The sequence below is a fragment of the Cupressus sempervirens genome, chromosome 5 (assembly GCF_028749045.1).
Source record: "Cupressus sempervirens isolate cs-2001-9-10 chromosome 5, ASM2874904v1, whole genome shotgun sequence".
Taxonomy (NCBI): domain Eukaryota; kingdom Viridiplantae; phylum Streptophyta; class Pinopsida; order Cupressales; family Cupressaceae; genus Cupressus; species Cupressus sempervirens.
Genome location: NC_143122.1, coordinates 1,007,586,362 through 1,007,607,663, shown reverse-complemented (window position 1 = coordinate 1,007,607,663; position 21,302 = coordinate 1,007,586,362). Strand labels below are relative to the sequence as shown.

At 37.1% G+C, this 21,302-nt stretch overlaps 1 protein-coding gene across 2 annotated transcripts in view; it reads left to right on the top strand.

Moving 5' to 3' along the window:
• The window catches only part of LOC149559340 (putative transport protein YPL264C), a 187,900-nt gene that overhangs the window by 17,795 nt on the left and 148,803 nt on the right, over positions 1-21,302 (top strand). For both annotated transcript variants that reach the window (XM_089833274.1, XM_089833273.1), the window contains exons 2-4: positions 4,353-4,506; positions 5,567-5,741; positions 10,237-10,352. In XM_089833274.1, the coding sequence (XP_089689400.1) occupies positions 4,353-4,506; positions 5,567-5,741; positions 10,237-10,352 (445 nt within the window). The remainder of the gene's footprint in view (positions 1-4,352; positions 4,507-5,566; positions 5,742-10,236; positions 10,353-21,302) is intronic.

Here is a 21,302-nt window from a genome sequence, read left to right as displayed (position 1 = left end):
TTAAAAAAAAAAATATAGAGAGATATCACTGAAGAGTATGCAGCTGAGTTTGTGGAAGTGGTGTAGCAAGAAAATAGGATTGAGCAGAATATACACAATAGGAAACTCCGTAGTTAAGCGCGCTCAGGCTGGAGTAGTACTGGGATGGGTGACCTCCCGGGAAGTCCCGGTGCTTCACCCCTGTGAGCATCACCTAGATCCAATGAGTGCTAAGTGTTCCATTTATTCTCATGAGAGATGGATTCATGTTGAATCACTACTCATGAAATATGGGTCATCGAGTTTGACTCAAAATCACACAGTTAAATCCTGATATTCATATCACAATTTGACTAGCTGTGGAAATTATCTCCTACTTATCAATTGATGAGCTTAAGGGGCTTTCTAATGAATGGTTCATAAGGCACAACACTTGGTGAAGGTTTTGCAAATGGGGTTGCAAGCTTTGGGTTTAACTAAGGAGGAAACTCCGTAGTTAAGCGCGCTCAGGCTGGAGTAGTACTGGGATGGGTGACCTCCCGGGAAGTCCCGATGCTTCACCCCTGTGAGCATCACCTAGATCCAATGAGTGCTAAGTGTTCCATTTATTCTCATGAGAGATGGATTCATGTTGAATCACTACTCATGAAATATGGGTCATCGAGTTTGACTCAAAATCACACAGTTAAATCCTGATATTCATATCACAATATGAAATGTGTTAATTTTTGGTGATTGAGTGGAGCTGCTGGGCTTGAAAGGAAAAGATTGGTATAGAGTTGCTGTTTCAGTTTCAGTAATTATTGAGTTTTGCATTTAACGTTGGTTCCTCAGCTGGCTGGAGTTGGTGCTTCAGTTGTTCAAAGTTGGTGTTTCAAAGAGGGTCGGTGCTCACTTTTGTAATTTGGGTTGTGCCCATTTTTCCTCAATAATAGCTATTGTATGTTGTGTTTGTTTAGCTGAAAGGATTTTCCACAAGGAATCTGGTGTATGTGTCTTGATGGTTGCTCTCATTATGTTTTATGTGGTTTATGTATTTAGATGTTCTAAAATACTCACTCCCCTGCCCACCTTCCCAGTGTTGCAGTGTGCTCTTCAGTTACTTGGTGATTAACTTGTAATCCTAAGTGACTTGTGAGTATTCACAAGCCGTGCAAATTTTCTATTGTTTTTTCAAATGTGGTTTATAGTTATTGTAAACTCTTTAGTGAAGATCTAGTTAATAACCATATTAGACCTTTAGTTGATTATTTGATATCCTTTAACTTGTTCTACATGGTTTGTTGTTGATTCTGTAAATTCTTTGCAAAAAACCTATGTTATTGGGTTCCATTGACCAACCATCCCACACCCTTTATTTACTTCTATGTGTATGGTTTGGGTCCGGGTCCGGGTCTAGGTCTGGGTTCCTCACTAGTTAAGAAAAAAAGAGAAAAAGAAGAAAAGTAACTTTTTAAAAACAAAAAATGCTTGCATGCATAATTTCGTCCCTATGTGATAAAATTTGGAAATCGTCACATGTCGTTAAGGCTAGCATTTTCTAAAATACTGACTTCCCTGCCCCCCCTTCCCCAATATTTCCAATTTTCTCTTTAGTTATTTGGCGATTAACTTGTAAGCCTCAATGACTTGTGAGTATTCATGAGTCATGCTAATTTTCTATTATTTTTCAACTGTGGTTTATAGTTATTGTAAATTCTTTAGTGAAGATCTAGTTAATAACTATATTAGACCTTTAGTTGATTATTTGATAACCTTTAACTCGATCTACATGGTTTGTTGTTGATTTTGTAAATTCTCTTCTAAAGCATATGTTATTGGGTTCCATTGACCAACCATCCCACCCCTTTATTTACTTGTATGTGTATGGTTTGGGTCCGGGTCCGGGTTCCGCACTAGTTAAGAAAAAAAAGAGAAAAAGAAGAAAAGTAACTTTAATCAAAAATATTTTAATAAACAAAAAATGCTTGCATGCATAATTTTGCCCCAAAGTGATAAATTTGGAAAATGTCACACATCGTAAAGGCTAGTTTCTCAAAGGCCTTAATTTGGGCTTGGTAGGGATGGGCTTTGCCTCTTGACCCTATCATATATTGGCACAGGGAATGTGCTACGGATGTTGCCCTCAAACCTTGCCAGGGGAGTTGCCTCTTGATTCCATTGGGGTTGATGTTTCCAGACCTCTGCGAGGGTTACTGCCCCTCAATCCCATTGGGTTTTTTGAGACCATAGGCCCCCATGAGGGGTGCTGCCCCTCATCTTCGTTGGGGTCTCCAGTTCCCAACCTCCTCTAGTTATTATGATTACTTGTCATATAAGAAACTTGATTACAATGAGGGGATTTGGAGGAATTGAGAACTAATTCATGAGGGTGACGACTTAGACATTCTTCTGATACTTGTCGAAAAATATCTTTACATGGGCAAGCTTATACAATATATGGCTAGTGAGAATGGAATTGTAACTTATTGTGGTTTGATTGAAGCAAACATTGAAATTGATGCTTTTGATGCAGAGAAATATGAAGACTATTAAATATTGCTTGTAATTTTCATTATGTATTAACATGTGGCAAATCATTAAATTATGAGTTGCTGTGTTTTCATTTATTTTGCAAATTATGAGATATTTTAATTAATTTATTTTTTAATTGACAATTGTGAGTAACATTGTTTTGTATTATATAATTAATCATAGACCCTTTTTGTGTTGAAAATGTTGATTCAGAAATCTATATAATGTTTGATGTAGAATCTACACGAATTTCTGATATTTTGCTAATATTGTGTTTATATCATAATAATCAGTGAAAATTCAAGCCTGTAGGTCATTAATAGTTATATCTGGTATTACTATTTCTCTATATACATATACATATAGGTGAACTTTTACCTATGTTGGCTTACTCTAAGGTCAAACCTTTACTTGTACCCAAGTAAAAATACCAGATTGCCATGCCCAAGCCTTGAACCCATACCTATTTCTGTACTAGGTTTGGTACCTTAGTTAAAAACATGCTCACATAAATATCAAACCTCTTTGATTGTATTTTGTATATTATGCATTGCTTTGCAAATTCTTAATTGAGCTTTTTGTTGTTATATGCCCATATCTGTCAAGTTGTGGGCTGCCTTAATGTAAGGATTCAAACACGGGCCATTCTTTTGGATGCCTTATTTTGATTTCTTGGTAAGATTTTATAGAGGTTTTTGCTCTCTGACAATGGTATTTCTTCTACATTTGGATAATAGCATAATATCTGAAGGAATCATGGGATAAAAGTAGTGGGAGAGTTTATATAAATTCAAACTTAAATGTGATATAGCACAAAAAAGAGACACAGAGTATCCAGAAACCTTTTCAGCATGTGACAGATTATAGACATGTACAATGGAAGATGCAAAAACTTTTCGGGGTTCTTTTAAGTTACAGGAAGGCTCCTTTTACATGCTTTTGTTAGGTGTTAGTTGTAGCAGCACTGTTGCTGGTGTTGGCTGCACTGCCATTTTTACAATTTTGGTTTATTTTGTTAATCTTAACTTCTTTAACATTTTTATCAAAAATTGAATATTTGGTATTTAACTATATAAAGGCGTTGTGTATGTACTATATATAATTAGGACATATTGTTTTGATGTTTGTAAAGCTGGACATATGTTTTTGAATCTTTATTAGATGCGAGAGTATTATGTAAGTAGAAGATATGCACTTTTTCAGAAGGTTAATTTGATTATCTATTTTACATTTATCGTTTCTTTACATTTCAAGCTTCTGAAGTTATAAATATTAATCTGTTCAACTTTCATGTGAACTCTATTGTTGTGTATTAAGGATTTTATAATGTATATGTCAATATGATGAGTGATTATTGTGATTTTATCAATTTATCATATGAATATTTGAAAATTTCTTTTATTTTAAAAAATTTCCTTTTTTTTTTTATGGCCATCCCCTAGCATCCCAAAAATGGCCTTGAAAAGTCGATCCCCAAAATGTGTGCCCATGCTGAGAACTTGGTGGAACATATCCACCCACACATGCTTTCCTATGCAAGCATGTGCAGTAACATGCACACATGCTCTCTCTCACACACACAGATGAACACATCCTCACTGACGCATGCACATGCTTACACGTGCATGTGCATACATGCACACTGTACACATGCTGTGTATGTGTGCACAAGTGCTTGCATGCTTATAGGTACTTACTCTGTCTCTATCTCCTCTGTCTCTGTCTCTCTCTATCACACACACCCGCACCCACGCACACATGGTAAACATGCTGCACCTATGTTCTATGTAACTCTTAAAATTTATTTAGTTATGCAACTAATGGAATCTGCATAAAATCTACTTGCATTTGTTTTGCAGGAAAAAAGGGACAAACTAACAGAACCAAAATTTTCAAGCTTTGATGACTTTCTAGTATGGGCATGGGGTGGATCAAGACATTCAGGAGTTATTTGTATGGCCTTCTCATCATTTATCTACAGTATAATGGGGCTTTTGGTGGAGTATTTTGCAGGTTTGCAACTCACATCAGAATCATGTTTCCTATAATAGCCAACTTTTTCTAAGTGTTGGCTGAATTGGAAGCAAAGCAATTATTTTTCACCACTACTTTGGTGTTATTTGGATTGAACATTATGTTTAGATTTATGGATCCTTATCTACTCTGTCCATTGGTCTTCTGCAAAGCTAAACATCTCATTACATGCATCTATGCATTCTAACATTTAGTACGAATGTAGACAAATTACAGAGGAAGGGCCATTGCTTGGTTAGGACTCGCTGAAAGATTTGTTCAAATTTTCTTTTGAGTGGAATTTTGGCAGAACTATCTTTTATTGATAACAGTCCTAGATAGGTGCTTCTCTCATTTTTGCTTTGACTTTTCTGTGCTATTCTTGAATGACACAGATGCATGCATGTATAAGGTTTAAACATAGCATAGGGGTTCGTCTTGTAGAATTTTTAACTATGCATAGATAAGATAGATTTATCTTATCTTATCTATCTAGAACTAAAACCTTTTGAATTTTTTCCTACGTCCTATTATGTCATGTATATTCTATGTGCTGCATTTAAATTCTTTTTCATTTCTCGTTTATTTAGATATGAAGAAAACAAATTGAAAATAGAATATGCTTTCAGATAGGTCCTAAACTACATGAAAGTTTTGGACAAGACAGACCTTATTCTAATGATCTATGTCATATGTTTATTTGTAAATAAAACTTATTTGTTGCCCTACAGTTAACTTGATCTTTATCTCTTATATAACTATATTTAAAAATAGTTCTTTCCTAGATATTTAAGACATTTTGTGAATCTATCGAGCATGTAATTTCTAGACTTCTAATTCTTCTCGTGAACAGAGTGAGCATACTATTCTTTATCTAATGGGTCAAAGATTTTGGCTGAAAACTATGCATCAAATTGGTATAAAACGTCATATAATTATATGCCTGCTCAGGCTCTCTGAAAATAATGGTGGTTGGTTTATAGAAGTGATCTCAAGAAAAAAGACTAATTCTCTATGACCATAAGTCATAACTAAGTTTAATTTTTTAAATGATCAACAGTTACAGCAATTCCATCTTCCGAAACTATATTTATAAGGTGTGCAGTCATCCTTGTTGCTTCTTTTATTTGGATCAGAAGGACTGGACAACCTCTGATTGGATTACCTCATGTTAGAGGCCTTCTGGTTGCCAGAGCAGTTGCAGGATACCTGTCTCTTTTAGGATTCTTTTACAGGTGAGCTCTCAAACTTTCTCTTAGTTATTTCATGGATATAACCTTTGCTCGGGGACTTTCATAATAGCTTTTAGGTTAGTTTGTTCTAGAGCATGTTACTTTTTATTTGTATTTATACTAGATTCAAATAATATTTTGTTCCATCAATAAGGTAATTTCTATTTGACAAGCTTTATGTGTTACTAAAATATGGGGCTTTTCCCACATTTATAGATCATTGATCGCTTGAGTTTCTTGGGAATCTGTTGTTAATTTCCATTAAAAGTTGTGACAATGTAAGTTTAAGCCGATTAATGTAATGTAACCAACTAGAAATTTTTGTATATGATTTCTGATACAAAACACAACTTGGAACTGGAAAAACAAAATGAAACCAATAGCTTAAAACTTGTTATCAGAACCCTCAATGGCTGGAAAACAACTTCAATGTCACCTGATTTAGCAAAAAAAATAAAATTTACCTATGGATGACTAGTAATCTAAATGATGATGCTGGTTAAGGTCTGTTGTGAAGGGTACAGCCAACTGTTAATGTTTGGTAGTTTCAGTTGGATAAACTCATGAGACTAAACTGAAGTTATATATATATATGTATGTATGTATGTGTTTGTGTGGTTATATAATTAATTTTTATATTAATAAAATAAAATGAATTGACATGTCCCTTGAAGGGACATCTCTCTCCATGTATCATCCACAATATAAAAAGAGAGAGATCGCTGCCCTCGAACAACACATACCAAAAACATTATGGCAGTGCTATTGCATATGCAACATCCTCCAAAAATCAACATGCTATTAGAGCAAAGCCTGGAAGGAGGATATCAACGAAGACATATATATGAAAAATCAGTCTTTGAAATGGGAGAAACAAGTACAAGACAAGAAATTAAGAATTTATGTTAACAGGCAAATTATTATAAGAGGAAATGACCTTAAATGAAGTAGCATATATCTGCGGATTATTGGTTATCAGCACCCAAATATATAACACAGAAAATAGAAAAGATATAAATATAAACCCGAATCCATTATCATAGGGTCTGTTTATTGCCTTTGTTAACATTGGGCAGAAATGATTGTGTAGTGTGATGTGTATGAAATAATATTTGAAGATATTAATGTTTCAAATGGTAATATTTGTGAACAAATATTTTCTTGCAAACTATAGAGAAATATTTTAGATATTTGTTCGCAAACTATAGTGGAGAGAATATTAACTGAAAATGAGTTGGTCAAGGATTCCATGGCATAAAAGTCTTATATGCTCCAATCAGAAGTTAGAATCTCATAAATATGTTGTTGCAGCTCCCATATTTGTAGGTCAGACGATGATGCCAATAATATTGCTTCTCACTAAGTGAGGTGAGAGCGCAGCTATCACCGCCATGAGATGGTTATCGCTATGCATTCTCAGAATACTGTGATCAAATGAGAAGATGCCATGGTCTGTGATCGGCCTCTACCTCTGTTTCACAAGCATTATCTTTGGCAGCAAGTGTTGATAGAGCCCTGCAACATTAAGTCAGGTCTCACTGCTATGGAGAAGATGTAAGGAGAAAGTATGATCTGAAGGTGAATTTGAAAATCTCGCTGGAACATGACATACATCTGCCGCAAAATCAGAGTCACGAGACGTGACGTGGAGTATGGTCATCAGACCCACATACCTAGGAAGTATGTGCCTCGAGAATTGAATCCACCAAGGATGGACGGACGACAATACACAAATGTCCAGTTGGCACACATAGATCTACACAACTACCCATTGCTACTTCACTGTCAGACACTGATTATGGGAGAAGTACATGGATAAGTAGTTAGAACTGGAGTTGAGATATTAACTCTTTCAAATAGGCAGATCAACAACTTAGCCAAGAGTGGCCCTAACATGAATATATATATTATGAGGACTGTCACCGATGGAAACTAGTATATATAATCACAAATATATGCAATTTACTTTTTGGGAGGAATAGAGGTAAAGTTCACGCGGAAGTATGTGAGAGTTTGGATGAATAATACTATGTGACAAAGACCTTGAACCGATGCTATCCAACAAGTGATCCTACCAAATAATTATTATGAAGTAATTGGTAAATACTTGCTTGTTATTAATAGAGACCAAGACTTCATTATATACAAAAAAAAATGGAACGATGTTTCCTTAGGAAACGGTTGTAAAGAATAGAAACATTCTATTCTAGCTGAAAGAAGGCTAAAAAAGCTAACAGATAACTATAGCTAACTAAATATTAGAAACATTCTAATATTTACAATATATTACAAATAGATTACCATAAACTAATAATAGATGTTTATCTATTATCGTAATACTCTCCTTTAATGGTTAATCTATGCACAAAACCAAGCTGTTCTTTGAATTTGACAAACTTATCAGGACCAAGAGGCTTGGTGAGAATGCCTGCAGTCTGATCTGTTGTAGGAACATATTGCAAATCTATTGTCCCGTCTTCAACCAGCTGTTGTATGCAGTGACAGTGAACATCCACATGCTTGGTTTGTTCATGGAAGATTGGATTTCGGGCTAACTTGATAATGCCTTCATTATCAACAAACTAAGTAGTCGGTTATCACATTTCGCAGCCACATGACCAGTTTGAAAACAAATCCTGCGCCTAAAAGAGATACCTTCATAAATTAAGTCATGTATCCAACAACCTTTCAAAGGTTTTATCTTAATTTCAGCAGGAAGCCAATCTGCGGTATCCATTTTAACTAAGATACGTGCATATGTTGAGGGATAGAAGATTGTGAAATTCTCATACACTAGCGAAAAATTCCCCAACAAATCGCAAATTGCCTCGAGACAAGACTCAAACCATAAATGAAGAGGGAGACTCGGTAGCCTTACCCAGACTGGTGTTTTGTGAAATACTTCAGAGCAGGGGTTGAAATCTGGGCCAAGGTTTCAAAATTTATGCAAAATTATCTTCCCAACACCACACTTGGTCACAGAGAATCATTTTTCTGTCGTGAATATTTTCAAAAACTAGAATAAAGAAACCCTTGGCAATAGGGTAGATAGAACAAAACCTGTGAGCAAGGGTTCCCACTTGACAGAAATCCATGGATGAAGTTGCGGCAGGCTTGGCTAAAAACCTCTAAATTTTCCGATCAAACTCATCTCAGAAAAAACTGAAAGATTGTGAATAACCTCCTTATTAGCTGCATCAACCAAATCAACAGAAAAATCTTTAGAGGAAGTTGGTATTTGTCTGTCCATCAGCTGGTTCGACCTCTGCAAACCTAGTCTTTTTATGGGACCTCTTTTGGGACCGCTTTGCTGTACTGCTGACACAACCATGGGGGTTGTTGGGCTTCGTTCTGGAGCCAATACCTGACAACAACGGGTTGGGCATTGAGAGGGGAGGGCCTCCGACACACATGATTACCATTCAAAAAAAACAAAACTGAAACTGCTGGAGCCTGCACGGCCTTGAGCTTCGAATGCCCATGGCTAGATGAGCCACCAGGTTCAAAATGAATCTGCTTCTGCCTCACACACACCAAATCACTCCCCACAGAGCAAGCAAGGTCGGACAGTAAGGAAGTATAGGAGGAAGGAGAATTGGGAGGAAACCTAGCCCCTGAAGAATGCAAAACTGCCCGCAGAGCCATAATTCTCCAATTCAAGGGTTTGTACATGACTGTTAAATTTTAAGAAAATTATTTTCCTTACGTTTCTGTATCATTCTTATTGGAGGTTGTAGAGCATTGATGATTGGTAAACAAAGGGACATTTTTTAGTTAAGACTTGGTTGCATGTATATTGCTACTCTTTGAAACACCAGAGAGCCTAGTTAGGTGTTTGCTAGAGCATGTTTGTATGCTAATGCCCATCTTCAATATCTTTGCTTCTCTTAACAACAAAGCCACATAAATGTTAAAAAAATACATGGTTTTGTGTTGTAATCTGATAAACTCCTTACATTATAAGAAGGTTTTAAGCAGCTGCACGCTATAAAAGTCCTGAGAGTTCTTCTCTTCCTTTTGTGTGATTTGTTTTTTGTGTTTTTCATTCCTTTTGAAGGCCGCCAAAAAATGAACATACATTGTTCCTAGTTACACATATAAGTTTGTAAATTAATAATTTAATAAAGGTACTTAATTCGTTTTATTCTAGAATTTAGAATTTGAGCTAATTGTTGAGCTACTTATTTAGACAAAGGGAATAATTTTTTTTCAAGTTACTCATATAAGTTTGTAAATTAATAATTTAATAAAGGTACTTAATTTGTTTTATTGTAGAATTTAGGATTTGAGCTAATTCTTCAGGTACTATTTCTTCTCTAATTGTTTCTATTGGCTCACATTTTGTAACTATGTTTTTTTAAATTTTGATTTATGTGGAGCTATTGATGGTTACCTAGTTAATAGTGCAAATTATAGATGCTTTTTACTTTTGTTTCGCTCCAGTCTCCCAGAATTCTTGACAGGGAAAATGTTGGCTGCTTCACATTCTCTGTTGCAGCATTCAAGTGTTGCCCTTGCATGATGCCATTGTGCTAAACTTTACAACCCCATTTATGTCAGCCATTCTTGGAAGGGTCATATTGCAGGAGAAATGGGGAGTTATAGAAATTGGAGGTATGTCGTACATTTGAACCATTACAGCAACTATTCCTAAGCCATCTAATTTCCACTTTCGTTATGCAATACTTTAATCAATTGATTACAGCCCTTCAGAAATGTATTTGACTTTAGCTTCACATTCTGAGAAATTTTGATTGAAATGATATCCTAGTTGATATAAAGAGTTATAATCCAGGATTAAGCAACCATATGCCTCACTGTTTATGTCTGGATCTTATAAGCTCAAGATGTCAAGATGACAGAATTTGGGGAACTTGGCCCCATTTAAATGCTGCTGTTCTTGTAGGAGCTGCAGATTCTAGGGTCACCTGCAAAAATGAAGATGCCTTCCACAAGACAGTACGCAGGATAATGAGCTGCTTGATTATATAGGCAAGACATGATGGAATAAGTAAAACTAACTTGAGACAACATCAAATGCCCAACACAAATATTTAGGTGATGTTTTAAGAAAAGCTAACACGAGAAAAACATTGAATGCCTAAGGTATTGCGTGTTCTTATCTTAACAAGTAAGACTTCCAGAATGCTAAGTAGGACCTAAGATAACATGTGAATATGTACCCTCATTAGGTGATTAGGTACCAGACATTATTTACTCTAACAGGTATTATTTCTTAGTAAAAAAGTGTGGGAACCTAGATTGGATATTGGAACTGTAATGTTGCAATGTAGTCTGCTCCAGGCTTATTTTAGAATGTTACTGCATTACAGGACCTTGTCTTTAATATGGAGAGCCCCATGAGAGTCCCGTGTGGGCACTTCATCCAGTCACAAGATACTTTGGTTCTTGGCCTTCAAATGCGAGACTGTGAGGTCAAGATTCATCATAACAGTAGAGATGGCAAAATATGCTAATGAATTGCAAACAGAACAGTCACCTAGCTCAAATATTTGTAATAATTTTTCAAGTAACTGGAATTTTTAGCGGGTAAATTGCAATTTATTGAAAAATTACCAATTGCCTGCCACACATTGATGTTTTATTGGCGATATCTGAATTCGATGTTTTTCCTTCGGTAATTTAATTGCTATTTTTCATTTATTTTTGAATACCAAGTTTTAATCAGAGTAGTTGTAAACTTCTTATCCCTCCTCAGGTGCATGTATCCCTATGTTTGATTTGAATATGTTACTGCTACAGTCTGGATACAAGTCGAATATTGTACCACTGCACTCTACTATTGTTTCATACTGTAAAGTGTTAAATTAACTTAGAATAATTTATGTAGCAATTCTGTGTCTATATTGCTTTTTATGTAATGAAATTATCCTCTAATAACTAAGAAAATTGTGTTAAATAGAAGTGTGCGTCTTATATTAGTGTCATATCCAGCCATATCAATATTGGGGTCTTAAAAGAGAGTCATATCTGTATCCGATACCATATCTCTATCCATGTCCATGCAACTTTGGTTATAATAAATAACTTGAGAGTTATTCTGATTGTTAAGTTCTTACTATTTTAATCTTGAGCGATTGAATTCTCTTTATATGCTCCATTGTTGAGTGAACCCTTATTCAATTGAATGCTAGCATGGAGTTCATGGCTTTGGAGGTTTATACCTTTTTGCATGCTAGGACTGTATTGTGCAATTTGGTCTTCCAACTACATTTAGGATATCAATGCATCATAAGATCTCATATCTCTTGCGATGATCTAAGAGATATTTTAGCAGTCACTCTGTCCAGGCCTAAAATACTTACGAGTTATAACCTTCAAATGTGAGGCTTATAGGTCAAGACGTGTTTGTGACTTTGGAGATGTGGTCTTTCTCTTTTGTGACTATGTTTACTCTATAGTATCAGTACCAGAAATGGGCATGCATCCTATATATATGTGGCTTCAAGTCCTATACTCCTAAGCTCACTGGCATGTCTTCTTTGTAGTTTGTTATATCTTCTTAGCTTCATTTCCTTTTTGTCATGGCTGCTGACAGTTTTGTATCATAATCTCTTGTTTGCATTTTAAATACTTCACAAAAGAAAATTCAATTCCCAAATTTTGTTCAACTAGTTCTAAGATTTAATGAGTTGAAATAGTTCTAAATCAGGTCGGTTTTCATTTTAGATCCAGCAAACCGTGATACAACATTAAGTTCAAGCCGGTGAAGTTATCTATATTTTACCTTCACAATAATATTATAGTCTTCAATGATCGAATAAATAAAATGTTTGATCTTTGGTAACTTATTTGGGCCACCACAATCCCCTTGTTAGCATTAGGAGAACCTGCATTGATCATTTTGTTGGGATGAATGATAATAACGTTGGTTCTTCAAGCTTGAAACTTTCAATACATAGATGACATCACTGTCTTTGTTATGGTTTTTGCTCTTGTCTTCATCAGCTACATGCTTTCTTGAGGGGTTGCAAGCTCACAAGGCTGTTTCATATGACTTTATGAATTAGAGTTTAGTCATTTTAGGTTTACACATTGTTTTAATATGCTTTAGAATTTGTTACTTTTCATAAGTTTTGAGTGGCTTTAGTCTTCTAATTCTCCATTATAACTGAATGTACTTTTTGAGTTGTGTTGATCTCTTCCTTGTCATTGGTGTGGCCTTCTCCTTTCAACCTTTCTCGTACAGACTAATTAGATGTCTAGTTTTCTTGGTTCCCCTCGCGGCGTTACTGAATGGTTGTGGGTTTGTGCTGCGTGTTCGTCTCTGCTCTGCTCTTTGTTGATGCTTTTCCCTGCTCGTTGTTGGTCAGCCGTGGTCGTTCGTGGCTCTGTCTTTCATCTTTCCAGTGGTGGTGCTCATTGAGCATGTTTGGTGTTGGCTTCTATTGTTTTTAAGCCTGATTTTGGTTTCACTTCTGGCCTGTGCTTGGTTGAGCCCTGTCTCCTTTGGCTCTTTCACAAGCTTTTGTGCTTCCCGCGGGTTCCCTAGACTAGTTTTTTCTTGTTGTGTAGCTGCTGCTCCTCTCGACTTGATTTGGTGTTTTTTCTGCTTTGCCTTCTGTTTGTACATGATTTGTGCTTGGCTTGAGCATTGTCCTCATTGTTCTTTCCTAGTCTTTTGGGCTTCCCATGAGAGCTATCTTCTGTTATAGTCTGGCCTTTGTCTTTTTCCGTTATTCTGTGGCTTGCAACTGCCTTTCACGAATTTGGCTTTCTTTCTAGTTCTGTTTAATTGTTGTCGATGCTCTCTGCCTGCATCTGCAGTTGTGTTTCCTGTCTTGTTTGGGCCTTCGTGGTCTCTTTTTTCTGTGGGTTATTCTGGTGTGCTCGGGCCTGCTTCTGTCCCATTTTTTCCTATTTCTTCCAGCTCCAGTGCTTCGCTTTGCATCAGTTGTTTCCTTCACATCTGGTTTGTCTCTCCCTGTAGTCTTGCTGCACTGGGCTCCATGGACTCTAAACTCTTTCTCAACCTCCGTCTATTACCTATTAGTGACTTATAGACCAGATGGTTAAGATTGAAGCTCAAAACCAGAATCTTTGGGACATTGTTCACTTCCTATCTGCATCTTTGAGTGATCTAAAACATGTTTATTCTAATTCTATGCTTATCAGTGACTTCTTTGAAATGTTTACCACAGAAACAACAAACATCAAAACTCACATTGACTCCATTATCAAACTGTTTGGGGAAATTAGTATCATCAAGGATAAGCAGGCCACACTTGTTAACAAACAAACCTCTTTGATTTCGGAAACAAAGCAATAGATTAAATCTTGGGGCTCCATTTGTAACACCGCCAGCGCTGCACCTCTTTTTGTTGTGGAAACGATTGTATAGGAGAAGTTGATAGATGAGTCTGTTAGGAGCTCAATTTGGGAGTTCAGGGCCATTTTCTCTCTTTCCCTGACCCCATTCTGGGTTGATACTACTTCCTCAATGACTAGTTAGGCATCTCAGATATTACACTTTGTCATCGGTAGAAATTGTGTATCAGCCGACGGGTCCCTTCGGAAAGGTTCTTGTATTAGCCGACGGGTCCCTTTGGAAAGGTTCTTGTATCAGCCGACGGGTCCCTTTGGAAAGGTTCTTGTTATGTAGTCAACGGGTCCCTTCGGAAAGGTTTTTGTTATGTAGCGACATGTTGTATGTGGTTGACGGATTGCTTCGGGAAAGTTCTTCGGAAAGTATTTATAACCCCTTCGGAAAGCATTGTATTCATCTTATCATTGAAGCATAATGTAATGTTCTGGCCTATGCGAATAATGATAAGAAGAGTTCTACTGTTCGTGTTCGTGTTCATTGTCTGTGTGCAATTCTTAATTAACCGTATTTATAACCCCTTCGGGAAGCATTGTATTCATCTTATCATTGAAGCATAATGTAATGTTTTGGCCTATGTGAATAATAATAAGAAGAGTTCTACTGTTCGTGTTCGTGTTCATTGTCTGTGTGCAATTCTTAATTAACCTATGCGGTAAACACACTTGACGAGGTTTGGGTTGGTCCTGATGGTGGTGAGAAAGATAGGGTTTGTGAGGTAGGTAATGCAATGTTGGCAACATTGAAGGAATAAAAGCCATTAAAGCATAGGTCAATCGAGTCAATTTCTTGTGCGGAGAACCACGGGGTAGGAGCATGGTTGCAAGAAATGAAATACCATACTGTGGAGCTACTAGGAGTAGACCGATGATGAAAATAAGGATAGAGTATTAGAAGCTAGAAGGGAGAATCAACCAAGGTCAGGGGCATATCGAACATGAAAGCATGACAATATCACATGGTGAGAAGGCGAGAAAGAACAAATTACCACAACTAAGCAAGCCGTCCAAATTCACATGAGTGCATAAGCAGGCAAGTTGCAAGAAGGCATTGCTGAATTGCATTATGAAGGAAGAAGCCTTTGGTATACCCTAGCTGTTTTCAACAATCATTGCACATAATGACAAGGAATTCGTTATTGATGGATTCCAGGATAGCAAGAAAGAAAAAATGGAAAGAGGCAAGGGTTTTACTAGTAGTTCTAAGATGAATAAAGACACAAAGGTTTTACCTTTCAGTGTGAAAATTGCAGGAAGAGAGGATGTAGGTGCTAGTATAAAGAAGCAACTAATACCCAAGATTCAAATGGCTGCCCAAAAGGATGCTGGTACATTACAGACTGTGCAATTCAAATGCTTGAATGGTTTAGAAAGTAGAACGTGGTGTTAGGAGATGACAAATGATGATTTTATGGTAGGGAAAATACAAAGGGAAAAGGTACAATGGGCCATAAAAATGCCTATCTTTTTACATAAGAGATCAAGAGGAGGCTTTTAGAATGATGATAGATACATTTGATAGATATAGTCTGTTGGTGTACTTTAGGTCTTCCCAGTTTTGAGCTCCTAAGTGAATGGTAATCCAATGCAAAATATGTCAAGTCTAGATTGCCATTAGGATGGCATTTCTTCTCATTCACCCCTGTGAGCCTATCCATGCGGGAAATGGACCAAGTCAAGCACTATTAGTCAGCTAGATGATTCTAGGATGAGTGGACAAGTGGCAAGCTTTTCCTAAGATGAGAAGAAAGCTAAATGAGCTTTATCGATACATCTATCCATGCTCAGAACCTGCTTGAAGTGAAGAACAGGTTCTATGTACATCAGAGGAAAAGATTCCATGAAGATCCAGAGCTAGAGCGGTGAAGAAGCAACCAGTTGAACGAAGAGATCATGGAAAGTGTAGACAAAAATTGGCGATGCGTTTCGGGTCATTGATGTGATCAGAGCAACGGTCGAAATCGTGATCAACCACGTCGGGAGGAAGAAAAGTCGAATATCATATAAGTAAGGATTTGTGTGACTAAGCATTGAAGAGTCAAATCTCCAGTCATAAAGATCCATGTGGTAGTGGACCCACAACGAACCAAGTGAAGTGGTTAAGCGATTGAATCCAACGACCCTCGCTTTACCGCTTTAGCTAGATGCAAACTCTTTGATCTTCACAGTGTAGCGAGAACCGTAGATCTCCTTCTACCTAATAAGTTGCAGGCCCAGATCATCAATTCATCCTGATTGTCCAACAAAGCTAAAATCAACGACTCCAAATGAAATTTGGGCCAATTTTGGCAACAATTGTCTTGTATTCACATCCGGAAAGAGGACATGTGGCATACTTGATATAACATCTCTTACGGCATCGATATCCTTAACAAGTGTTACACATCATTCAATTAACAGAGATTGAATGGCCCTAGTCGTGTTTTGAGCCTAAATGTTAAAGGACAAAAAGTTTTGGAGAAAATCTTTGGAATAATAACACTTGTCCACACTCAAATCCACGGGCCAAAAATTAAAAGGATCAAAATTGACTTGAAAAATCATCCAAAGATACGACCAAGGTAGTGAACATAAGTTTGTAAAGGATTTTATGTCTCCCAAACTTATGCCCAGAAAGGAAGGTGTATGAGCGCAAGTGCAACTTAAGGGTGCTCACGATGTTATGTCCAAAGTGGAAAGCGTAAAGGTGTACGTCCATGGATAGTTAAGCGTAACATTGTATGGCTCAATTTGAAGACTTCCAGGTTACACTTTGTTGCCAAAAGATTGAACAAGAGGCTCCACATGCCGAAATCTTGCAACCGCAAGCCAGAGTTGTTAGAGATGAGAAACAACGAGATGATCCCATGTGGCAATGACATGGGGAAGCACCCAGGTGTAGTATGACAAAGCAGGTGACAGGGATCAGGGGACCAATCGCAAATGGCCATGTGTCAAGAAGAGTCAATGAGGGATTGACTAAGCTTGGAAAGGGACTGATTTTGATTCAAATATATGAGTATTGTATATCAATAGAAAGAGGAAAGATGAGAGATGCTTTGTAGCAGCAGCAAGATGAGATTTCAAGTGGACACTTGTCATGAATAGATTAGATCCGGGATTCCTCATTCTTCTATATCTTCTCTTCTTTCTCATTGTAGGGGGGTTGGTTCTAGTCTATTGAGCAGAGTTGACAATATCCTCATTCCAGGTATTATGGAGTTGAACAATGTAACTGATGCAATGAAGGCCTACAGAGCTAAATCCGTAACTTCGAAGAAGAATTGATAAACTGTCAAAAGCATTACATTCTCCTTGCAAGATGTGACAAGTGTCACCCCTCCTTCCTCTCTCTTCTTCTAATATTTTGGCCATACTTGGCATTCTCCTCATACACTAAGGCTTTGTAATGGATGATTGATCAATCAATCCTATTTTTAGAACACATCTATGCTTTGTGTAGTAATCATGAAATGTAACTGGCTAGTTCTAAAGGGCCTATAAATGTAACTTTTTGAGAAGTAATCTTCCCCCAGTAGTTGGGACTACTAAGTGAGACTCGAAGTTGTAGAGAGAGGGTTGATTGATGAAAGAGTTGGGAATTGTCTGAGTCTTGATAGCTTAATGGGGTAAGCAGTTCTCGTGACTGATTGTCACTTTGATTCTTTCATTGTCACCTTACTGCCGAGCCAGGCTTGTTAGTTTGTTTGAGGATTGGAATGTGAACTGGTTGGGAAGTCACTGATAGTGGTTTTCACATGGACTGTGATCCATTTAGGTTGGGAAGTATTCCAGTTTTCTTTGTGTTTGGATTTAGTTAGTTTAGATGCATGTAGAAGTAGATAGTAGCTTAGAGATAGTCCTAAAATTTGCCTGAGTATCCTATAGTTATAGGTCACTTGATTCTTCCTCTATTGCTCTCGGGTTAAGAGCATACCTTTAAGTTAGTTGTAGGACCAGAATAGATTGAAAATCATTCTAGAGGGGAGGTGTACCCTTAAATTTAGGGGTCTTTGATAGAGCACCTACCTAGACCCATTCTGCTGGTATCAGTTTGTTCCTTTAGTTTTGGGCAAAGAGTCGAGGCTAAGACCATTTTCAAGAAAAGGAAAATCTGTTATCCAACATGTAGGAGCGAGTTCCAATAACTCGACACAAACATCACCATCAGTTATGCAATGAGTTATTTCACGAGATTGTTTGGGATCCCTAGTAGGAAAGGCAAAAAGATTGAGAGTAGGGAAAAGAAAATGCCTCAGAAGGATAAAGAAAAAAAGATAAAGTGAGTTTCATGGAATTTGACAACCAGAGATGGACTTTATGGGCAGTACAACCTCTAAGAGCCATGGTATCAAGAAATTTGTAGCACCTATTGAGTGACAATGTCTCATGGATATGGTAAAGAGAAGACTTACTAGTTTGAGCCGAGCCTTTGATATCACCCTTCAACAAATATTGTTGATGAATGGTATTTGGATGCTAGTGCTTGATTGGGCATCTTTATTGGCGAAGCGTATGTACGAGTTTATGACTTTTCAACACAGGACATTCTATATGCCTTACTATGCCATAGGGTTTTTTCTGGAGGCCACTCATATGTAGATACGAAATGATAAGTTGAAGTATAAGCCGAGGCAGCCTAGCACTAGGGGAGCAACCCACTTTCTATTGGTGACATTTAAACACGGTGTTCCAACAAATGAGAAGAGGAGCTGCTAGGTGTTGTTAGAGTTAGAGTGTGGAGTTGACAGTGGCTAGGAAGATACTAGCGAGACATCATGAAACAATGGAGGTAGTGCGATGGATGGAGGGAATAGAAATGGACATACCACTCCTTCGGGTGGTAGGGTGTAATACCCTAGCTGGGTATTGTCTTCAAACTCTTAAATGAAAATCACAGAATAATGAACAACAAATACTTGCAACTAATTATATCAAATATTGAACAAATAACCAACAATTCATCCAGTATAATAGATTCCAATAATCTCAAGTTTGTTATTGTATTATACATCAACAATACAATAACTACTATTATCACGAGAAAATCCAATCCCAAAAAAGAATTACAATCAGATTGGAGATGCTAAAACAAGAGATGCAATGAAGCGCAAGTGAGACACTTGAAATGACGCCTCCATTGCGATTGGTTTTCGTCCATCGTCTTCCGACTTGTGGGTGTTTGTCCTCTAAGCTGGCTGAAAGCTGAAGCTTCTAATTGACCCTCCAAGAGAGCTCAATATCCAAATCAAATCCAAGCAAATATCCTAGCATGCTGAAGTGAGCTCCTCCTCTTTTTAAACACAACTTGGTGACCTTTCATGTCCCTTTGCTTGACTCATCATTTTCCAATCCCGTCGTTGTCCTTTTGCTAGTTTGTCTCTTATTGACTCCCCCTTTTAATATTGAATTGACTTTAATAACTTTGTATTAAGTCCTCAATAGTTAGTATTAATATAAATGGGGTTGGTTAATTAATTTTCAAATGTCCCAAAAAAAGGGGACATTATAGTCCTCCCTCCTTGAGATTGTTTGCCCTCTAACAATCGTGTGCATCTGATTGTGATACTTGGTTCCCATATCAACCTAATGAAAATTGCTTTGACAATCCACTACGCTACTCTGGTATGAACAAAGGACTTAGAACTGCAAAGCCATTTACCAACTTCCCATAACAACAATACATCAAGCGTGCTAATACTAGGATCCCAAACCATGTTGTTATGACCATCAGATATGATGAGATAAAAATGTATGAAGGAGCTATGTAGATCACAATAGATTGTGACGACCCAACCTAAATTGTTGATGTAAGAAACAAGATGCTCAATAGTAGAAATCAACACCATGGGTGCATAAAGGAGAACCCCTAAGTACATAGGTGCCATTGTTGTCAGTAAAATCTAAATTGTAGCCGATGGATAGAATTGTATCCGAAAGGGCGCGTGACAGTTGAGCCACCCCTTTCGGAGAGTATATGTACACTGTCCAAAAGGGACTTTGGAATCATTATTGTAATCATATTTTTGTAATCATCATAATCATATTGTAAGCATTGGAGTCCATATTGTGTATATGAATAAAGTATTTGTTCTTTGTTATATCTTGCTATACTACATGCGATAAGTATCCTTATGATCAAAACATTCCCTATTATCAAAACATAACTCTCAACAATTCTCCACCAAGATCTATTCAACTACTAAAGCATGAAATCCATCCAACTCATATATAAGATGGAATCTGGAACCATGTATGGGCTGATCAAAGGATAAGTGATAGTAGTCAATTCACCACACCAATCCTATGATCAAGGTTCACTGCTAGGAATTGCAACTGGATCCAAAATTTTGAAGTCGAGATCATCCTCTTCATGAAAATCAAGAAGAGCTCCCTCATTTATCTCAAAAAGTGGATTACTGGAAGTCCTATTAGCATCTACTTCAAACAAAGGGTTATCTACCAATTGAGTGTGATTTGAAATTTCGGTGCTTGGTCTTTTGGGACAGCTATCCAAATCATAAATCTGCTGAATGCTATCAAGTTCACTAATTACTTCTTGGAAAAACTCCTACCTCTCTTTACACTCATGTTCCCTGGTGTGATTTGTCTCTCTACCCTAATTTTCTGCGTTATGAAGAGCAACCTATGTATCATCCAATACCTCTTGAGCATCGTTAAGTTCCCTGCTGAGCTCCACAATCTCATTCTTTCCTTTACTCAACTGATCAGCATATAATCCAACAACATTCAGAATATAATCCTTGTCGGAAAGCAAACATAAATAATCTGATTTCATAGATTCAAGGGTTGTTTTGACTGCCTGCAAATCAACAGCAAGTAAATCTCCTTCCACTCCCTTATGGAGACCCTCAATCGTTCTGTGAGTGATGTCATAACATACCAAAGATGCCACAACCATGTTTTCCCTAACCTTTAGCTGATCTTTTAGGGTGTGCATCTCATTATTGTTTGTTCACACAACTCATCGTCTTGTAGTGTCATCTTGGACTGTTGCTCTACGCTAATATCATGTGTATAAGAAACACATGGTTCATCACACCTCTTAAGAATATAATCTTAGGCCTCAATTTCCTTGTTCCTTTGATTTGCATGCAAATGCAAATCAATTGCTATGTTATCTTTCTCATGCAAAGACCCATCATACAAGGATTCCAACATGCTATTACTTTGAGTAGGACCAACCTCATCAAATTGTTTGCCAACTTCATCAAATTGTTA